We start from the raw sequence: 20,654 nt of genomic DNA, 5'->3' as shown, positions 1-20,654 counted from the left end.
GGGGGGGTATTTATGCCACTTCATGCAATGGTGACTTCCAGACTCGGTTACTGCAATGCATTTTTGTGCAAATTTCTCCCAACTGAATTTTTTTTGGTATGCTGTTTGGCCTAAGAAGTCAATTTCTGCGATTTCTGGGGGGTTTTTTAATCACATATCGCTAAAAAAGCGCTTATTTGCTAGACTTGCCTTGATTTGAGTCAGATTCCTCCTCTACTCCTACTAGTGAATCTGCCACAGACTTTGTATAGCTCATAAGCCGCTGAGCACATTACCGCTGATTATATGCATTTCCCCCCGTTTCTAACAGACTGGGTTGGAGGCCGTGCTCTGGGTGCGACTTCTGCCAGGGGTGAGGCTGTTTTGATGGTGACACCCCAGTTATGGAATGACCTCCCCAAGGACATGGGGCTGGCGACTCTTTTGCAAGCTTTGCAATGCCAGGTGAAGACAATTTTAATCTCCTGCACTTTTTAATGGATCATTTGTTTCGTTCCTTCTGTTTCTCTGGTTTTTATTGCCGCTCTCGCTGCTATTTTTATTGTTGTCATTATTGCTGTTTTGTGATTTAGAAGGGAAAAAAACCAAACACATTTTATTTTTTTAATGCAGATGCTGATGGTGGTGTTTTGAAATAGACCAGGGACTGTTTCTGGGATCGTGATGGTAGCTTCCAGGGTTCGTAAACACCAAGCTTGCACCTGGATGTGTGTGGACGGACCTGAACGTCTGTCCCAAATTTATCCACATTTTATTGGGAAGGGGGAGGCACTCCAAAGAGTAGGAGAAAAGGGTGGACTATCAAGTTACAAGAAAGGAGATTCCAACTAAACATCAGGAAGAACTTTCTGAGCTGTTTTGGTAATGGAACGGTCTCCCTCGTGTGGTGGTGGACTCTCCTTCCTTGGAGGTTTCTAAGCAGAGATTGGGTGGCCATCTGTCATGGATGCTTCAGTTGAGATTCCTGCGTTGCAGGGAGTTGGACTAGATGACCCTCGGGGTCCCTTTCAGCTCTACAATTCTATGGTTCTATGATCAGGTGGAGCTTTTATTTATTTGCACACTAGATGTCGCAGAATCAGCCCTCCTTCCTTCCTTCCTCACTTCCATCAACAGTCAAGTCAGAGCTGGCTTTTTCCAAGTGTAAAAGAATGTGTGTTTGCGTGAAAGAAGCTTTTGACACTTTGAACAAAGTGTAAGTAAGACTCCTCCCACTGGAAACTCGTTTTACTATTCCCGCTCCAAATGTCCAGAAGAAGAAGAAGAAGAAGAGGAGGAGGAGGAGGAGGAGGAGGAGGAGTTTGGATTTGATATCCCACTTTATCACTACCCTAAAGAGTCTCAAAGCGGCTAACAATCTCCTTTCCCTTCCTCCCCCACAACAAACACTCTGTGAGGTGAGTGGAGCTGAGAGACTTCAGAGAAGTGTGACTGGCCCAAGGTCACCCAGCAGCTGCATGTGAAGGAGCAGGGAAGCGAACCCGGTTCACCAGATTACAAGTCTACCGCTCTTAACCACTACACCACATTGGCTCTCAGAAAGTGTAAGCTCACTTCTCGCAGTGAGGGAACCACCAGAAGGCCTTAAGAGCTGGACCTCTGTGTCCGGGCTGGACAATGGGGGTGGAGACGCTCCTTCAGGTATACAGGGACGAAGCTGGGGCTTTAAAGGTCAGCACCAACACTTTGAATTGTTCCTTCCCTGTGGAATGCCCTCCCATCAGATGTCAAGGAAACAAGCAATTAGGCAATTTTAGAAGATATTGCAGCCCTGTATAGGGAAGTTTTTAATAGTTGATGTTTTACTGTGCTTGATGTTTTAATTTGATGGAAGCCACCCAGAGTGGCTGGGGAAATCGAGTCAGTTGGGTGGCATATAAATAATAAAGGACGATGATGATGCTCCTCGGAATACTACCTAGATTATACCATTGCAGGGCTATGGGCAAAGTGGTTGAAATGGTGAACTGGAAAGTCCCAATGTGCCAGTCTTTGAAAAGAGACACCAAGACGCTTGATGACACAGTAAGTTGGGTGAGGAATATTTAACGAATGGAGGAAAGGAAGAAACCATTAAGAGGTTTCCTTATAGGTCAGGGGTGTTCTTTTATGTAACAGGGGTTTGCATCACACCAAGTGTGCATGAAGAATGTACGCTACAGTCCCTCATACGGACACATCTAACCACATAGTAATGTGTGACAGGAGCTCCAACTAAGACATTGTTTAACACCATGATGCCTTCCTCAAGATCAAGATGGTCCATAAAGCCACGCTGCACTTTGGGCTAGCGGCTATAGCAGCCTCTGGTTTGGGGTCTTCAGATGAAGGATGGGGCTGTTCAACAGGTGTGTGGTGTTCATTGACAACTATCACCCTCTCTCCCTGTTAAGACTCTTCAGGGATCTCAGCTTTGTACAGGTAAGATTACTTTACTAGGAAGTTCTGAGGAACTGATACAGACATATTGTCTGGGTTCTGGGATTGGGTCAGGCTTCCTTTTAACTTTCAGAATATTGCAATTATTTTCTTTTAAAAAAACAAACACACACCCCAAAAAGGTTCATAAAAAGCACCCTTAATTTTCCAAGCCATAAATCCCAGCGACATCCTGAGCTTCGGCACTCACAGGCCACTAACCAGTAATGGAATCTGGGAGCAAAGCAAAGTGGGATGATGGCACGCTCATTTGTAACAGATTGTAAAACTGGCAAAAGGCCCATAATTGGAAACATGGCGTTTAATGCCACAGAAAATGGGCTGCATGGTTTTAATGACAGCTTCCTGCAATGGGGCAGAGGAAGGACAATGAAGCCCACATTCATTGTGAAAGGAACATCAACATCAACAACAACATCAACTAGTGGAAATGATTAGTTGAGGAAAATCGGAAGAAAGCATCATGGAAGAACAAGTACAAGCTAGTAGTCCTGATATATTTTGAAGCTCACTTCCAGGGCTAGAATCATAGATTTGTAGAGTTGGAGGTGAGCCAAAGATCACCTCGTTCAACCCCCTGCAATGAAGGAATCACAGCTAAAGAATCTCTGGAAGATGGACACCCAACCTCCATTTAAAAGCCTCCAATGAAACAGAGTCTAGCACCTTCCGAGGGAGTCTGTTCCGCTGTCAAGCAGCTCTTACTGTCAGAAAGTTCTTCCTAGCGTTTAGTCGGAATCTCATTCCTTGCAAATTGAAACCATTGCTTTCGGTCCTACTCTCTGGAGCAGCGAAAAACAAGCTTGCTCCATCCTACACTGGCTCCCAGTACGTTTCCGAGCACAATTCAAAGTGTTGATGCTGACCTTGAAAGCCCTAAACGGCCTCAGCCCTGTATACCTGAAGGAGCGTCTCCACCCAAATCGTTCTGCTGAGGTCCAGCTCCGAGGGCCTTCTGGTGGTTCCTTCACTGCGAGAAGCCAAGTTACACGGAACCAGGCAGAGGGACTTCTCGGTAGTGGCGCACGCCCTGTGGAATGCCCTCCCACCAGATGTCAAAGAGAACAACAACTACCAGACCTTTAGAAGACGTCTGAAGGGAGCCCTGTTTAGGGAAGCTTTTAATGTTTAATATACTATTGTATTTTAATATTCTGTTGGAAGCCACCCAGAGTGGCTGGGAAAACCCAGCCAGATGGGCAGGGTATAAATAATAAATTATTATTATTATTATCCTCCATGTGTCAGCCCTTCCGATATTTGAAGATGGCTCTCATATCACCTTATCAGTCTTATCTACTCCACGCTAAACAGGTTGTTGAATGGCTTGTGGTTCTAACACCCTTTCCCATCTTACATTCCAGAGAAAAGGCAAGGGCATAACACAACAGCTGCCATGGTAATGAGTGATGTCATAGAGGACTACAATAGGAAGCAACAAGCAGGGGAGAGGATTACAGGAAGCACACCATGGATGTACTTAGTGACACAGTCACATAGGTGAAAAATTCCATCCAAAAATAATAATAATAATAATAATAATAATAATAATAATAATAATAATAATAATAATAATTTATACCTCGCCCTCCCCGGCCAGAGCCAGGCTCAGGGTGGCTAACACCAGTAAAATTACAGTAAAAACATAATAGAGAGGGGGAACCAATTTTTAAAAATATGGGTTAAAATACCATTTTAAATGCAGCCTCATTTTAAAAGTAGACCATAGATCAAGACCATAAGGGGAGGGAAACATAAGGGTCAGACTGAGTCCAAACCAAAGGCCTGGTGGAACAGCTCTGTCTTGTAGGCCCTGTGGAAAGATGTCAAGTCCCGCAGGGCCCTGGTCTCTTGTGACAGAGCGTTCCACCAAGTCGGGGCCAGTACTGAAAAGGCCCTGGCCCTGGTTGAGACCAATAATTTCATCCAGCGCTATCTTTTATTATATGAATGTCTGTTTAAGTGCTATCTTGGAATAACGGCCACATTGCCCCTTTTCTACAAGTTTCTATTAATGTTTTTCATTACATCTTTCATCTCATTACCGCTCCATCAGTAGACTCTGAATGTTAGGGCTGCGGGTTCAAGTCCCACTTTGGGTAAAAAGATTCCTGCATTGCTGGGGGGGGGTAGACTGGATGACCCTCGTGGTCCCTTCCAACTCTACAATCCCATGATACTACGAGCATGCTCAGTTGTGTGTTCTCACAACTTTTGAAACACCCTGTATATTCCAGAGCGCTTTGGAAGGGGGGAAAGTCAGTAGCCGCATCATTTGCTGCGCAAATCCATGTTTGGTTCCACCCTGCTGAGTTTCACTCTGGAGTCTGTACACCCAACCAGAGAGAGCGTAACTCATAGGCTGATCTTACATGACAAGCTGGCACCGCTGTAGCTTGAGTCAACACAAGCATATGGGTGTACATCAGCCATCCAGCTTCATCAAGCAAACAGGATGACATTATGCAACGATGCTCAACCAGATGATGCACTGAGCTGCGCACTGTTGTCAGAGAGCTTTAATTAACGCCGAGAAACAGCCACATGCCTGCCAGTGAGTTTCTCCCACTGTTTGTGACGCTTCTGATTTATTTATTTTCCTTATTGCGACCAATGTCAAACTATTCATGGTCCCTTGTTTTGACCATTTTCGCAGCGCCCGTTTTTAAATTTTGCACAACGCGCACTGGTACAACACACAGCTTCTCCTCACGTTCCCACAAATGTTGTGATAACCATATAATAAAAGCAGATGCCATGCGCGGAATCATACATGCGCTAGAGTGAAATAATAAATAATCATTAACGAGTGTATTTTGGTTGTTAATTATAGCTTACGTCTCCATTCTAATATAGCTAAGCTTGAAGAGTTCCCAGCGGAGAACAGGGCTCTATATCACCTTGAACTTTATTACATTATTATATGGTGTCTTCTATGTTATTGTATATACGCTTGCACGCGGCCGTGTTACATTGCATTAATTTGTGGTATAGAAATACTTTTATAAATAAATAAGATTTGGACAATTTTATTGGCCCCTAATCAAGATTCCTCTTCTTCTCCTTCCCCAGCTTTTCTTTTTTTCTTAGGTGACAGAAATACCCCAGCTCCCAGCTCTGGGCAAGGAAGGAGGCTGTGGGAAGATCAACCACACCAGCAAAGAGGTCTCCTTCCACACCAAGTGCAGAGAACCAAATATAAACTGACTTCTTCCTTGATGGAGCAAGCTTGCTTTCTGCTGCTCCCTTTGTTGGGCCCGGGGGTAACCCTTGAAACACGGTCCAGGACCGGACCAGTATCCAAAGGTTCCGCTAGGAGTCAGTCCGACAGGGCCAAGGCAGGAAACCAGGCAAGGACAGGTACAGGATCTCAGGCAAGATCTAGCATACAGCAATGTTGCTCCCGCAACCTGGGGCAGGGTCTGTCAGCCTTTTATCTTTGTCGGGGTAGTGGCCGGTACTGATCCCCAGCGACTCACCTCCCTGTTTCGCCCGAAGGCGAGTGTGACGTTATATGTTAAGAGAGTGCTGGAGGTGAAATAGTTAAACAGGTTACCCAATCAGAACGCAGGGGGGTGGAGTCAGAGGGACTATAAAATCAGCTCTGGGAGGGGCAAAAGGAGGAGTTCGTTGGGAGTTGGGTGGTTAGTTGGAGTGGGAGTGAATTGGGATAGAGTTTGTGGGTAGGTTGAGTTAGTGTAGCGAAATAAGCTGAGTCAGGAATAGTTAGGGGATAGGAAGACAAGTAAATATCTGAGAGGTGGTTCTGTGAGTGAGAGCAGGTAGCGGAAGTTATAGGTCTGGATAGGCACCCCATGATTGTAATTGACCTATACCATTTATGAAACCACACTGCAATAAATAAACAAAAGTTTATGTTCCGATTTAACCCTGACTGGACTCAGTATTGTACCAGGTAGGGCCTGGGTGGTGGCAGCAAGAAATAAAGTGGTGGCACAGGGATCATAGACGGTGAAACGTCCAGGGACCCTGTGTGATCGCCACAGCGAGCACTCCTCCTGCGAGTACTCAGGTCTCTCTTTCTCCCAGACCTTAGTCTCTGCAGCTCAGGAGAGTCGGTGGGTGACTAGACCCAGAGGCCACCTCAGCCTCCCCTGACCCAACCGGTAGTGGAGCAGCTGTAAGTGATGGCCCAGCTGGAGGCAACGAGGTCATCCCCCCATCTGGAGCCAGGGCAGGCTCAGGCCCCTGACTCAGCCCAGCTGTGTTTGTTGTAGGGGAACCTGTGCAGACTGGGACTCTTCAGAATCAGGCCCCAGACTAGGTTCAGATGCCGCCTGAGGCAAAGGATCCGGTGCAGACTGAGTCGCGTCTGGTTCCGAGTCTAAGCCTGAGTCCCAGGCCATCACAGACCCAAATCAATGGAGTCAAGTTAAGAAGAAGAGAGAATCTGACTGAACATCAGGAAGAACTTTCTGACAATAAGAGCTGTTCAACAGTGGAACAGACAACCTCAGAAGGTTTTCTTCATTGGAGGCTTCTAAGCTGAGGCTGGATGGCTATCAGTCATGGATGCTTTAGTTGATATTCCTGAATTGCAGGGGGTTGGACTAGATGGCCTTAGGGGTCCCTTCCAACTATAATTCTGTGGTTCTAACAAAGTCTTCCAAATGAGGCTTGATTGTTGGCCACTGTCCATCTTTCGTCTTGCCTTCTCTGCCTTGCCTCGTCGAAGTTTGAGAAAAAACAGGCAGAAATATTCAAGCATTTCAGCTATTCAAAAGAGGAAAGTGTGGCTTTGCTTTTTTTGAAAATGCTTGAATTGGCAAAACTAACTGCAGTTATAAGGTACCAATCAAATCAGAAATTAAGATCACAGTGGAAATGGTTTGAAGATTATATGTCCAAACACTGCTCAAAAAATAATATGTTGATATGTTTGAATTAGTGCTTGTAAAGTCGAATGAGAATAAATAATAATAAGTTAAGAGAGTTAAGAAACAAAGATATAAATTGCAATGGGAAATACAATAATACTGTACAAAAGAAGGCAAATGTTGGTGGAGGGAAGTCACTAGAGTGTTTTAAGGTTTGTAATTGGTGTTAGTAGCGTGTGTGAAATATTTGTGTTCACCTGTTTGTTTGTATATAAAATAAAAGAAAAATTAAAAAAGAAAATAAGAAAATGCTTGAATGATCTCAGTTCTTTCTGCTTACTACCTTGATTCCTTGCAGGGCATGGAGCCTTGGCCAAATCGGACCCCCTAAACACATGTGCACACACTGTGTACCTCAAGGGTAGGCAAACTAAGGCCTGGGGGCCGGATCCGGCCCAATCGCCTTCTCAATCCAGCCCCCAGACGGTCCGGGAATCAGCGTGTTTTTACATGAGTAGAATGTGTCCTTTTATTTAAACTGCATCTCTGGGTTATTTGTGGGGCCTGCCTGGTGTTTTGACATGAGTAGAATGTGTGCTTTTATTTAAAATGCACCTCTGGGTTATTTGTGGGGCAGAGGAATTTGTTCATGTTTTTTTCAAAATATAGTCCGGCCCCCCACAAGGTCTGAGGGACAGTGGACCGGCCCCCTGCTGAAAAAGTTTGCTAAACCCTGGTATACCTCTTTATCTGTCTTACATCTTGAATTGTTCAGGAATTAGAATAGAAACACCTTATGGTTGGTTGAAGCTGATAACAGGCAATAGTGTTGCTAGCATCCTGCCTGTGCAGCTTCTTACAGGAATTATCCCTCTCTTTCTATCCGACATCCCCACCCCACCCCCAAAAAAAACCCCTGAATTAGTATTCATTGCAAGGAAGGCACGATGTGATGTGCCTCAGATTCCTGCCTGTCTGAAGAGTGGCTTGACTTTAGAAAGCTCTGCTCAGGAGAGGAGAATAAAAGTTTGCAAAATAAATTAAAACCTTTCAGCCGAGTCCTTCCTGAGGCAAAAAGGAGCCTTTGAATGACACAGAGGGGAGCGGAGGCGGAACACCCAGATCTAGATTTGTACAGAGGATTTAAATGGAAAAGAAGTGACATGTGCTGCAAAATTCTCTTAGAATCATAGGATTGTGCAGTTGGAGTCCATTCCACTGTCAAACTACTGTTCCCACCCGGAAGTTCTTCCTTATTGTTTTGTTGGAATCTCCTTCCTTGACATTTGAATCTCATCGGTTCTGGTCCTCTCCTCTGGAGCCGAAGAAAACAAGTTTGCTCCATCTTCCACGTGGCAACCTTTCAGATATTTGAAGATGGCTGTCATATCGCTTCTCAGTCTTCCCTTCTCCAGGCTCATATCCAACTCACTCTACTGTTCCTCATTAAGGCTGGATTTAAAGACTATTTATCAACTTGGTCATGCGGCAATTCTCCCAACCAGGAGAAAATGCCTTTAAAACTGCCAACCTGCTAGTAGGTAGAGCAGAGGCCCACATCTTAAGAACATGCTGGATCAGGCCAAGGGCCTGCCGAGTCAAACAATCTCACAGTGGGCAATCAAGTGTCTGTGGGGAACCCTGAAGCAGGATTCGAACACAGAGAACTCTCCCCATCTGTGGTTTCCAACAAGTAGTATTTGAAAGCATTGCCTCATCCTGTGGACCTAGAACATAGATTGCATGCCATCGATAGCCTTCACTTTGACCTACGCTTCTCCACCTCCACCCCCCATCATTTGACTGGAGAATTGCACCACAAAAATTCAGAGAAGCGCGGTTCTCAACCGATAGCTCCGTTTCGGTCTGTGTGTTGCTTCGGAAAGTCTCCCATTAAAATGCAAACAAAATCACAATTGTCCCCAGGGCCAGATTTAGGTTTGATGAGGCCCTAAGCTACTGAAGGTAATGGGGCCCTTGATATGTCCAGCTGTCCTTTGTCAACAACAAATGGTTGCTGTTTTTTGGTTGTTGAATATAATCTATACGGTAATTTATGGACCTCATAGGTATCTCAAGCCATTTGCACATGTTGCCACACAACCAGTCCATGCAGAATGTAGGCACCCTATATATAGAAAGGAGCAAACCAGTGATATTTTAGGGAGCAGGCTAGCAGGTGGGGCCCATGACTTACACCGTAGGAGCCTATACAGTGCAAAACACCGTTGCTGTATGTAGGTTTTATTTTATTTGTTTTTTATCTTATATTTTGGAAATGTACATCCAGGTTTTTTTCTTTAATTTTTTGGGGGGGCTCCAAGAGAGTAGGACCCTAAGCTATAGCTTGTTTGGCTTATACGTAAATCCGGCACTGATTGTCCCCTATCTCTTCCTGCAGTCCAGCCCCCCTTTTCCCTTTCCCATGGCCCAGAGTGGCAGGGCTTACTCACTGAAGTGTTTTGGCACTGGACGCTGGAGCTGTTGAACCGCAAAGCAGGCACCCTCTTCTCGTTGCCCTGGATACTGATGACACACTCGTAGCCCCGCTGCCCAGATTGAGGCTGAGGAAGGTTCTTGGCCTTCAGCGTGATTGGCTTGATGACGTCCACAGGCACCAAGATCTTACTGATGTGCAGCAACTGGGGGCAGTCCTGGAGAAAGCAGGGAGGAGGAGGAGGTGGGATGGGAGGGGAAAGAAAGAAATTGTCCCATGCAGTTAGTCAAACGCTTAGTTACGTTTCCTGATAGGCCGATTTGGAATCTGGCAACTTGCCGCGTCCTTAATTAGGTGTTGTCCTGCAATCTCTTGCAGGTACAGAGGAGGGTTAACAAAGATGATAAATTGAAATTGAAATTGAAATACTTTATTGTCACTTGTACAACTTGTATACAGTGGTACCTCGCAAGATGAATGCCTCGCCAGACGAAAAACTCGCAAGACGAAAGAGTTTTTCGTTTTTTGAGTTGCTTCGCAAGACAAATTTCCCTATGGGCTTGCTTTGCAAGACAAAAACGTCTTGCAAGTTTGTTTCCTTTTTCCTATGGGAAACCGTTTCAATGCATTCCTATGGGAAACCGTGCTTCGCAAGACGAAAAATTCGCAAGGCGAAAAAACTCACAGAACGAATTAATTTCGTCTTGCGAGGCACCACTGTACAGTGAGATTACATGAGCACCCCCCACTCAGCTCTCTTAGACTTACTGTATTTTTCGCTCCATAAGACACACTTTTTTCCTCTTAAAAACTAAGGGGAAATGTCTGTGCATCTTATGGAGCGAATGTGTGGTCCCTGGAGCTGAATTGTGTTCCTGCTCGCTGTCCTGGCTTCTGGGATTCAGAATATTTTTTGTTGTTGTTTTCCTCTTCCAAAAACTAGGTGCGTCTTATGGAGCGAAATATACAGTAATTCCCCTCGTTTACTGACACACACACACACCAAACCCGAAAGTCAGTTGCCCTGTTGTTATCTTTTCATTCAGCAGCCTAACAGCCCACGGATAGAAGCTGTTCTTTACCCTGTTGGCGCGACTAATCAGGCTTCTATATCTTCTGCCCCAGGGCAGGAGATCAAGAAAGTGCCTGACGGCCAATGGCCCATCTAATCCCACACCCTATTCTTACAGTGGCCAACCAGATGCCCCAGTGGGGAAACTGCAAGCCTTTCACCTCCTGTGGTCTCATGCAATCGGTATACGGAAGCATTACTGTCTCCAGCTGCCATCCATCAATCGTCTTCTCCTCCATGTATTTGGTCTTTTGAAGCCCTCTAGTTTGGTGGCCATCACCACGGGAGCAAAATTCATAATTTAACCATGTGCAACGTTAAGAAGTGTTTCCTTCCATCTGCCCTGAATCTTCCAACATTCAGATTCAACCAAGGCCGTCTTTAGCATATGCGGCGCCAGGGTGCAAAAAACTGCCCAGCACCCCCCATTTTTGGGGCGGGCAGGCCAAAGTTGTTGAGCTTTTTTGAGGGGGAGGACGCTGTGGGTGGAGTGGAGGGAGGAGAGCAATCCCCACAGAGGCTTGGGAGGGAAGCTATGTGCCTCATGTGAGCAGCATGCATGCACTGGGTGGGCTTCTCGACGGCCCGCCAATCCCAGGCACACAGGAGGGCAGAGCCGGCCGGCTGCCTCAGCGCCCGCAGCAGAAAAGCCTGCGGCGCTCTGACGGGCTCTGCTCCGCTCGACAGCAGCTGTCGGCTGGCCTGGTTCTTCAATCCCCAGACTCCAAATCTTGGCTCTGGACTCTCGGCCTGGCGCCCCTGATAGCCCGGTGCCCAGGTGCCCCACAACCCTAGCGCCTATGGGTAAGCCGGCCCTGGATTCAACTACCATCTACCTTAGCCCACCTTGGTCCATCTAACTTAGTGATGTCTGCATTGACTTGAGCAGCTCTCCAGGCAGGGGATGTGTTCCCCGCTTTACCTGGAGTTGCCCCTGGGGTCTTCTGTATTCAAAGCAGCTGCTCTGCTACTGGGCTGCACTCCTTCGCCCTTTTATGTTACGAAGGGAAGCTGCCCTTTAATGTGTCCTCACCCCATTCTAAGGAAAGGTAGAAGAGACAGCAAAGCAGCACATTCTGTTTGTGCTGATTTCAGGTGCCCAGTTTCAAGAACTGGTGATGGGAAGGGATGGACGAAGGGAAGGAGTGACTCAAAGCACCGGGAGGGGGAAGCGGAAAGACGTGTGACTTGAGAGAGAGATACGGGCGGGATCTCTCCTCACAGCAGATGGTGGATGCGCCTCATGGGCACAAACAGTTGAGCAACACCAAGAAATAGATGAGCTGCGGAACAGCTGCAGTTACCCTGACTAAGAATGGCATTATGGAGACTGTCAATCATGCTGTGCTGTGGGTGAGATGGACCACAACTAGCATCAGGTGTGTTTGCGAGGAAAATATGCCCACCATGCCAAGCTCTGATCAAACGGTATGGAATTCCCCAAAAGCTTTCAACACACTCACACACAGCATTTGTTGAACAATGCGATGCTATTTTAAAAAATGCAGAAATATGTATTTCCATATATATATATATATATATATATATATATATATATATATATATATGCAGGTTTTGGTGTCTTCGGGTATCTTCCCGTGTAAGAGTTGGGGTGTCTAGGCGACGTTTCGACGAGGTCTCACTCATCATCTTCAGGCTGGTGCTTTCGGCTTCTTGTTACTAGAACAGAGCAGGATCTCAGTGTTTGAGTTCCTATAAATACTGTTGAGGGGGGTGTGGTGTATAGCCTCCAACGTTCTGGGCAGAGAGGAAGTTCCCAGGTTATTGTGCCTTTTCTTCTTTTGTTCATTAATTACTTGAGGGATATCTTGAGTGATTTCTTGAGTGATATTCTGAGTACCACTTAGGAGGGTCATTAGGTGTGGATTAGTTGCTAAAGCTTTCGTGTCTTGACCTCTTGAGCTAGTGAAGAGTTTTTCTGAGAAAATGGCTGTACTGCACTTAGTTGTGCTCTGGCTTGGCTTCGTGTATAGGGGCGAGCTGTGGTTTTGTGCCCTGTGCCAGCCAGATCTGTGTAGGGATTGCAGGGGGGTGCAGCATCCGGAGGTGCCACTATGGTTTGGCTACTGGATGGTGTCTGTAATTTATCTGTGGAGAGGGTCTGGGTTTGGGTCTGGTGTGGTTGATTGGAGATGGCGTTCTGTGTGCCTCTGGTTCTGGTGTCGGTTTTTGTGGGGAGGGCTAATTTCCAGATGTCTGGCAGGCGGGACGTGTCGTCACGCTTGTTCATGTTGTGAGGGTGTTTCTCTATCTCGATGGCTTCCATGATTATTCTCTTGTGGTGATGTTCCATGTTAAAGAGCAATTTGGAATCTGCAAAATTAATTTCGTGTCCTGTTTCTTTCATGTGTTGGTAAAGAGAGGAAGTTTTTTCTTCTTTTTTGACGGCATTCTTGTGTTCTGCGATACGTGCATTTATTCGTCTGTTTGTTTGTCCAATGTACGTGGCTGGGCAGACTTTGCAGGGTATTTCATAGACCCCTTGGTTTTCTAACTGGATTTTATCTTTTGGGTTTCTGAGGATATTGGCTATTTTTTGGTTGGTGCAAAAGGCTGTTTTGATATTGTGTTTATGGAGGATTTTGCTAATTTTATCTGTAGTGCCCTTGATATAAGGAAGGAGGGCCATGCCATTGTTTTCTTCTGTGTCTTGGTTTTTGGGGGGTGTTTCTTTTTGGATTAGCTTCGTAACCCTGTTTTGCTGGTATCCGTTGGCGATTAACACATTTGAGAGATTCTGTAACTCAGTTGTCAAGTGGTCTTTGTCAGCCAGGCGTTTGGTTCTGGAGATGAGAGTCTTGGCTACGGAGTTTATTTGTGCAGGGTGGTGGTGTGATTGTGCATGTAAGTAGCGGTTGGTGTGTGTTTTTTTCCGGTAGATAGTGTGTCCTAGGGAGCCATCAGGTTTTTTGTAGATTAGGACGTCAAGGAAGGGAAGTTGGTTGTTGGCTTCTATTTCCATAGTGAATTGTATTTTGGGGTGTAGGCTGTTGAGATATGTGAGGAAGCTATCTAGTTTTTCCTTCCCGTGTGGCCAAATTACAAAGGTGTCGTCAACATATCTGAGCCAAAGTTTGGGTTTGTGTTCTGACTTGTCTAAAGCATTGGTTTCAAAGTGTTCCATGTACAGATTTGCGATGACCGGTGAGAGGGGTGATCCCATAGGTGCTCCTTCTATCTGTTTGTATCTTTGTCCATTGTGGATGAAGTACGTGTTGGTTAGGCAGTGGTTGGTCAGGTCCAGGATGTATTCGGGGGGATTGTATTTGTTTTGAATGGCTGTCAAGGCTTCATTAATGGGCACTTGTGTGAAGAGAGATACAACATCGAAGCTCACAAGTAGGTCATCGGGATGTAGGTTTTGCTTCTTTATTGTTTCTATGAACTGGAAGGAGTTTGTAACGTGTGAAGCGATAGATTCTGCATAGGGCTGAAGTTGCTTAGCGAGAAATTTAGCGAGATTTTGTAGATTCCAAATTGCTCTTTAACATGGAACATCACCACAAGAGAATAATCATAGAAGCCATCGAGATAGAGAAACACCCTCACAACATGAACAAGCGTGACGACACGTCCCGCCTGCCAGACATCTGGAAATTAGCCCTCCCCACAAAAACCGACACCAGAACCAGAGGCACACAGAACGCCATCTCCAATCAACCACACCAGACCCAAACCCAGACCCTCTCCACAGATAAATTACAGACACCATCCAGTAGCCAAACCATAGTGGCACCTCCGGATGCTGCACCCCCCTGCAATCCCTACACAGATCTGGCTGGCACAGGGCACAAAACCACAGCTCGCCCCTATACACGAAGCCAAGCCAGAGCACAACTAAGTGCAGTACAGCCATTTTCTCAGAAAAACTCTTCACTAGCTCAAGAGGTCAAGACACGAAAGCTTTAGCAACTAATCCACACCTAATGACCCTCCTAAGTGGTACTCAGAATATCACTCAAGAAATCACTCAAGATATCCCTCAAGTAATTAATGAACAAAAGAAGAAAAGGCACAATAACCTGGGAACTTCCTCTCTGCCCAGAACGTTGGAGGCTATACACCACACCCCCCTCAACAGTATTTATAGGAACTCAAACACTGAGATCCTGCTCTGTTCTAGTAACAAGAAGCCGAAAGCACCAGCCTGAAGATGATGAGTGAGACCTCGTCGAAACGTCGCCTAGACACCCCAACTCTTACACGGGAAGATACCCGAAGACACCAAAACCTGCATTCCTGTACCCGTGAAAATCTACGAAAGCATATATATGCATGCTTTTCTCACAGTGACCAACCAGATGCCCGTGGGAAACTCACAAGCAAGATCTGAGCATAATAATAATAATAATAATAATAATAATAATAATAATAATAATTTATTTATACCCCGCCCATCTGGCTGGGCCTCTTTAGCTCCGAACAGAATATTAAAAACACTAAACAGGTAAAGGTAAAGGTACCCCTGCCCATACGGGCCAGTCTTGACAGACTCTAGGGTTGTGCGCTCATCTCACTCTAGAGGCCGGGAGCCAGCGCTGTCCGCAGACACTTCCGGGTCACGTGGCCAGCGTGACAAGCTGCATCTGGCGAGCCAGTGCAGCACACGGAACGCCGTTTACCTTCCCGCTGGTAAGCGGTCCCTATTTATCTACTTGCACCCGGGGGTGCTTTCGAACTGCTAGGTTGGCAGGCGCTGGGACCGAATGACGGGAGCGCACCCCGCCGCGGGGATTTGAACCGCCGACCATGCGATGGGCAAGTCCTAGGCGCTGAGGTTTTACCCACAGCGCCACCCGCATCCCTATTAAAAACACTATAAAACATCCAACATTAAACACTTCCCTAAACAGGACTGCCTTCAGATGTCTTCTAAAAGTCAGATACAGTGGTACCTCGGGTTACAGACACTTCAGGTTACAGACTCCGCTAACACAGAAATAGTACCTCGGGTTTAGAACTTTGCTTCAGGATGAGAACAGAAAGCGCATAGTGGCGGCACGGTGGCAGCAGGAGGCCCTATTAGCTAAAGTGGTGCTTCAGGTTAAGAATAGTTTCAGGTTAAGAACGGACCTCCAGAACGAATTAAGTTCTTAACCCGAGGTACCACTGTAGTTGTTTATTTCTTTGACATCTGGTGAGAGGGCGTTCCACAGGGCAGGCGCCACTACCGAGAAGGCCCTCTGCCTGGTTCCCTGCAACTTCACTTCTCACAGGGAGTGAACCACCAGAAGGCCCTCGGCGCTGGACCTCAGTGTCCGGGCTGAACGATGGGGGTGGAGACGCTCCTTCACGTATACTGGGCCGAGGCCATTTAGGGCTTTCAAGGTCAGCACCAACACTCTGAAATGTGCATTCTTCCCTTTCTGGTGGTTTCCAGAAAGAGCTATTCAGAAGCACTGCCGCCTCCAACTCTGGGGGCTGAGCACAGCTATCCTGGCCAGTAGCCATTGATAGTCCTCCCTTCCATGAATTTGTGGAATCTTCTTTTAAAGTCATCTAGGTTTGTGCCCATTACTGCCCCCTGCAGGAGCGAGTTCCATACTTTAACTATGTGCTGCATGAAGAAATACAGTGGTACCTCGGGTTAAGTACTTAATTCATTCTGGAGGTCCGTTCTTAACCTGAAACTGTTCTTAACCTGAATCACAACTTTAGCTAATGGGGCCTCCTGCTGCCGCCGCACGATTTCTGTTCTCATCCTGAAGCAAAGTTCTTAACCTGAGGTACTATTTCTGGGCTAGCGGGGTCTGTAACCTGAAGCGTCTGTAACCTAAAGTGTCTGTAACCCAAAATATCACTGTACATATATTTTTAAGAGGTGAAGCTCCCGCCACACAGAGGTGCATCTGGCACCTACAAGGTATAATTTCCAAAAGATAACCTGGGATAGCTCAGTCGGTAGAGCATGAGACTCTTAATCTCAGGGTTGCGGGTTCGAGCCCCACGTTGGGCGAAAGATTCCTGCATTGCAGGGGGTTGGGCTAGCCAGCGTGGTGTAGTGGTTAAGAGCGGTGGACTCGTAATCTGGTGAACCGGGTTCGCTTCCCTGCTCCTCCACATACAGCTGCTGGGTGACCTTGGGCCAGTCACACTTCTCTGAAGTCTCTCAGCCCCACTCACCTTACAGAGTGTTTGTTGTGGGGGAGGAAGGGAAAGGAGAATGTTAGCCGCTTTGAGACTCCTTCGGGTAGTGATAAAGCGGGATAGCAAATCCAAACTCTTCTTCCTCTTGCAGATGCTCCTTGTGGTCCCTTCCAACTCTACCATTCTGTGAGTCTCTATGCTGAAGACTCATCACTGCCCCCTGGGCTTTGGCACCTGAGATGTGTGCTTTCCTGCGGCTGTAATTTGTCTTAGGTAAAGGTAAAGGGACCCCTGACCATTAGGTCCAGTTGTGACCGACTCTGGGGTTGTGGTGCTCATCTCGCTTTAAAGGCGCAATTTAAAGGGAGCCGGCATACAGTTTCTGGGTCATGTGTCCAGCATGACTAAACCACTTCTGGCGAACTAGAGCAGCGCACGGAAACGCCGTTTACCTTCCCGCCGGAGTGGTACCTATTTATCTACTTGCACTTTGACGTGCTTTCGAACTGCTAGGTTGGCAGGAGCAGGGACCGAGCAACGGGAGCTCACCCCGTCGCGGGGATTCGAACCGCTGACCTTCTGATTGGCAAGTCCTAGGCTCTGTGGTTTAACCCACAGCACCATCCACATCCCTATATAATTTCTCTTAAACTGCTTCTAAAGTTACATTTTAAATGGTTGAGAGCCGCCCTAGGAACCTCAAGGTGAAGGCAGGTTAATAAATCAAATCAATAATCATGAAAAATAATAAACATGGGTGATCAAAGTCTATTTTTGGGAAAGGAACCCTGGCATGGATCCCAGGAGGGGAACTCAGAGCCAGAGCACAAAGACATGTAAGAAGGCCAGGGGGTTAAGAAAAGGAGGCAATATGAAGAAATTTGGAGATTTCCTTCTTGCACGCCACCCCAAGCCGGCGCCATAACCTTTTTGATCATCCTTGTTTCAAATTCATTAACAAGAGGCAATTGCAGAGGCCCCAATAAAAGGATTCGTTAGCATATAAAAAGGTTTGAGGCTCTGTTAGGAAGTTCATTATAGATAATTGAAGAGGCGAGGGCCGTTAAAAAGGCGAAATCCTCTTCCCAATGTGTGACTTTATCTGATTGACCTAATGTACTTCCTAATTGAAATTTTAAAAGGCAATTTCTTGGAAAGAGGGGATACAAGGGAGTTGCGGGTCTCGCCCTCTGTGTCCAAGCCTTCGGTACGGCCCAAGATGAGGAAGAGAGAACTTTTTAAAAATGGAGATCCTTCCCTAAATCACCTCCACCCCTATACTGAGCCAAAGAAATAGAAGAAGAAGAGAAGAGTTTGGATTTTATATTCCCCCTTTCACTCCCTTTCAGGAGTCTCAAAGCGGCTAACATTCTCCTTTCCCTTCCTTCCCCACAACAAACACTCTGTGAGGTGAGTGAGGCTGAGAGACTTCAAAGAAGTGTCACTGGCCCAAGGTCACCCAGCAGCTGCATGTGGAGGAGAGGAGACGCGAACCCGGTTCCCCAGATTACGAGACTACCGCTCTTAACCACTACACCACCAGCTATAGGAACTAGAATATACAGTATGCAGTTGGGTAATGTTGGACTGGGACCTGGGAGACCAGGGTTCGAATCCCCACTCAGCCATGCAGCTCATTGGGTGACCCTGGGACAGAGGCGCCATCTTGCGACCAAGATGGGGGGAGGGCTGATGCGCTGTATGCACACATGGCGTCATGCACACAACTCATTGTTCTAGATATAGGTAGGTAGCTGTGTTGGTCTGCCATAGTCAAAACAAAATAAAATACCGTATTTTTTGCTCTATAAGACTCACTTTTTCCCTCCTAAAAAGTAAGGGGAAATGTGTGTGCATCTTATATAGCGAATGCAGGCTGCACAGCTATCCCAGAAGCCAGAACAGCAAGAGGGATTGCTGCTTTCACTGTGCAGCGATCCCTCTTGCTGTTCTGGCTTCTGAGATTCAGAATATTTTTTTCTTGTTTTCCTCCTCCAAAAACCAGGTGCGTCTTGTGGTCTGGTGTGTCTTATAGAGCGAAAAATACGGTAAGTTCCTTCCAATAGCACCTTAGAAACCAACTAAGTTTGTTTGTTGGTCTCTAAGGTACAATGCATTGTGTAAGTGCCGTGTGTTTGACATCACAAACGGGCAACGCGCATCATTGGGAGGAAGCTGAGTGGGGAGCCCAGCGTGGCACAGCTCCCTCTCTCACACTCAGGAGGAACCAGCCGTTGAATCGCTCTGCGTTTGGCCTCCTCTGCTCCCTCAACATCGAGGGGGCCCACCCTCCTGCCAGCAAATATTTCTGTGGTCAAAGAGTCCTCTACCCCCTAGGAGCTGGTGTGCCTGCTGTGGGGCCAGTTGCTGTCTCTCAGTCATTAACCTCCCTCTTTCCCCCGCAGGGTCGCTGTGAGGACAACATGAGGATGTTGAGACTCCTTTAAAGCCCTAAATGGCCTAGGTCCAGTATACGTGAAGGAGCGTCTCCACCCCCATTGTTCTGCCCGGACACTGAGGTCCAGCGCTGAGGGCCTTCTGGTGGTTCCCTCACTGCGAGAAGCCAGGTGAGGTTATAGGGAACCAGGCAGAGGGCCTTCTCGGTAGTGGCACCCACCCTGTGGAACGCCCTCTCACCAGATGTCAAAACAAAAACAGCTATCAGACTTATGGTATTTTAATATTTTGTTGGAAGCAGCCCAGAGTAGATTGGGAAGCCCAGCCAGGTGAGTGGGGGTATAAATAAATTATTATTATTATTATTATTATTATTATTATTATTATTATTATTATTATTATTATTTGCACAACAGCTCAAGCTCTTGGAAGGAAAGGTGGGGGTATAAATGTACTGAACAAAACCCCACAATTTGCATGCATATGTTAATAATAATAATAATAATAATAATAATAATAATAATAATAATAATAATAATAATAATTTATTTATATCCCACCCATCTGGCTGGGTTTCCCCAGCCACTCTGGGCAGCTTCCAACCGAATGTTAAAAACGAAACAATGCCAGACATTAAGGCCCCAAGCCACCACGTCACTCCCAGGAGAGGCGCCTGACTCGGGCACTCTGCAGGCCAGGCCCCGCGGTAAGTGCTGACCCCCATGGTGTGCTACTTTGTCACCTCCCTCAAGGATGACACCCGGGGCAGTCTGCTCCCCCCTTCCTATGCCCCTGGTTCTGCCGCTGTACATGCATGCAGTGGCAGAACTAGGACCAAACCAGGATCAGACCACTATCCTAAATCTGACCAAAGGCTGGCTAAGGGGCTTAGGATGCGGCATAAACGCCGTTGCACAAGCAGAGAGGGACTCTACCAGCATGGCAATACAGTGGTACCTCAGGTTAAGAACTTAATTCATTCTGGAGGTCCGTTCTTAACCTGAAACTGTTCTTAACCTGAGGTACCACTTTAGCTAATGGGGCCTCCCGCTGCCGCAGCACGATTTCGGTTCTCATCCTGAAGCAAAGTTCTTAACCCGAGGTACTATTTCTGGGTTAGCGGAGTCTGTAACCTGAAGCATCTGTAACCCGAGGTACCACTGTAATCCAAAGGGGCACCACCACCAAAACCTCTGTAGGCGCTGATATATTTTAAATCTTTGTTGGAGAGTGGCTGAGGAAACCCAGCCAGATGGGTGGGGTACAAATAATAAATTATTATTATTATATTACCTACCAGCAGGGATTTGCCAGAGGTAGAGCTTGGAAGGCGATGAGAGTCTTTGGGTCCTGTCCTCACAAA

General features: G+C 46.7%; 1 protein-coding gene across 4 annotated transcripts in view; it reads right to left on the bottom strand.

Moving 5' to 3' along the window:
* Positions 1-20,654, bottom strand: part of PLXNA4 (plexin A4) — a 623,585-nt gene that overhangs the window by 124,345 nt on the left and 478,586 nt on the right. For all 4 annotated transcript variants that reach the window (XM_081209755.1, XM_081209758.1, XM_081209756.1 and 1 more), the window contains one exon: positions 9,731-9,931. In XM_081209755.1, the coding sequence (XP_081065881.1) occupies positions 9,731-9,931 (201 nt within the window). The remainder of the gene's footprint in view (positions 1-9,730; positions 9,932-20,654) is intronic.

The sequence above is a fragment of the Podarcis bocagei genome (genome assembly GCF_964188305.1).
Source record: "Podarcis bocagei genome assembly, chromosome: 10".
Classification (NCBI taxonomy): domain Eukaryota; kingdom Metazoa; phylum Chordata; class Lepidosauria; order Squamata; family Lacertidae; genus Podarcis; species Podarcis bocagei.
Note: the sequence above shows the minus strand (reverse complement) of the source record. Positions and strands in the feature narration are given on the sequence as shown.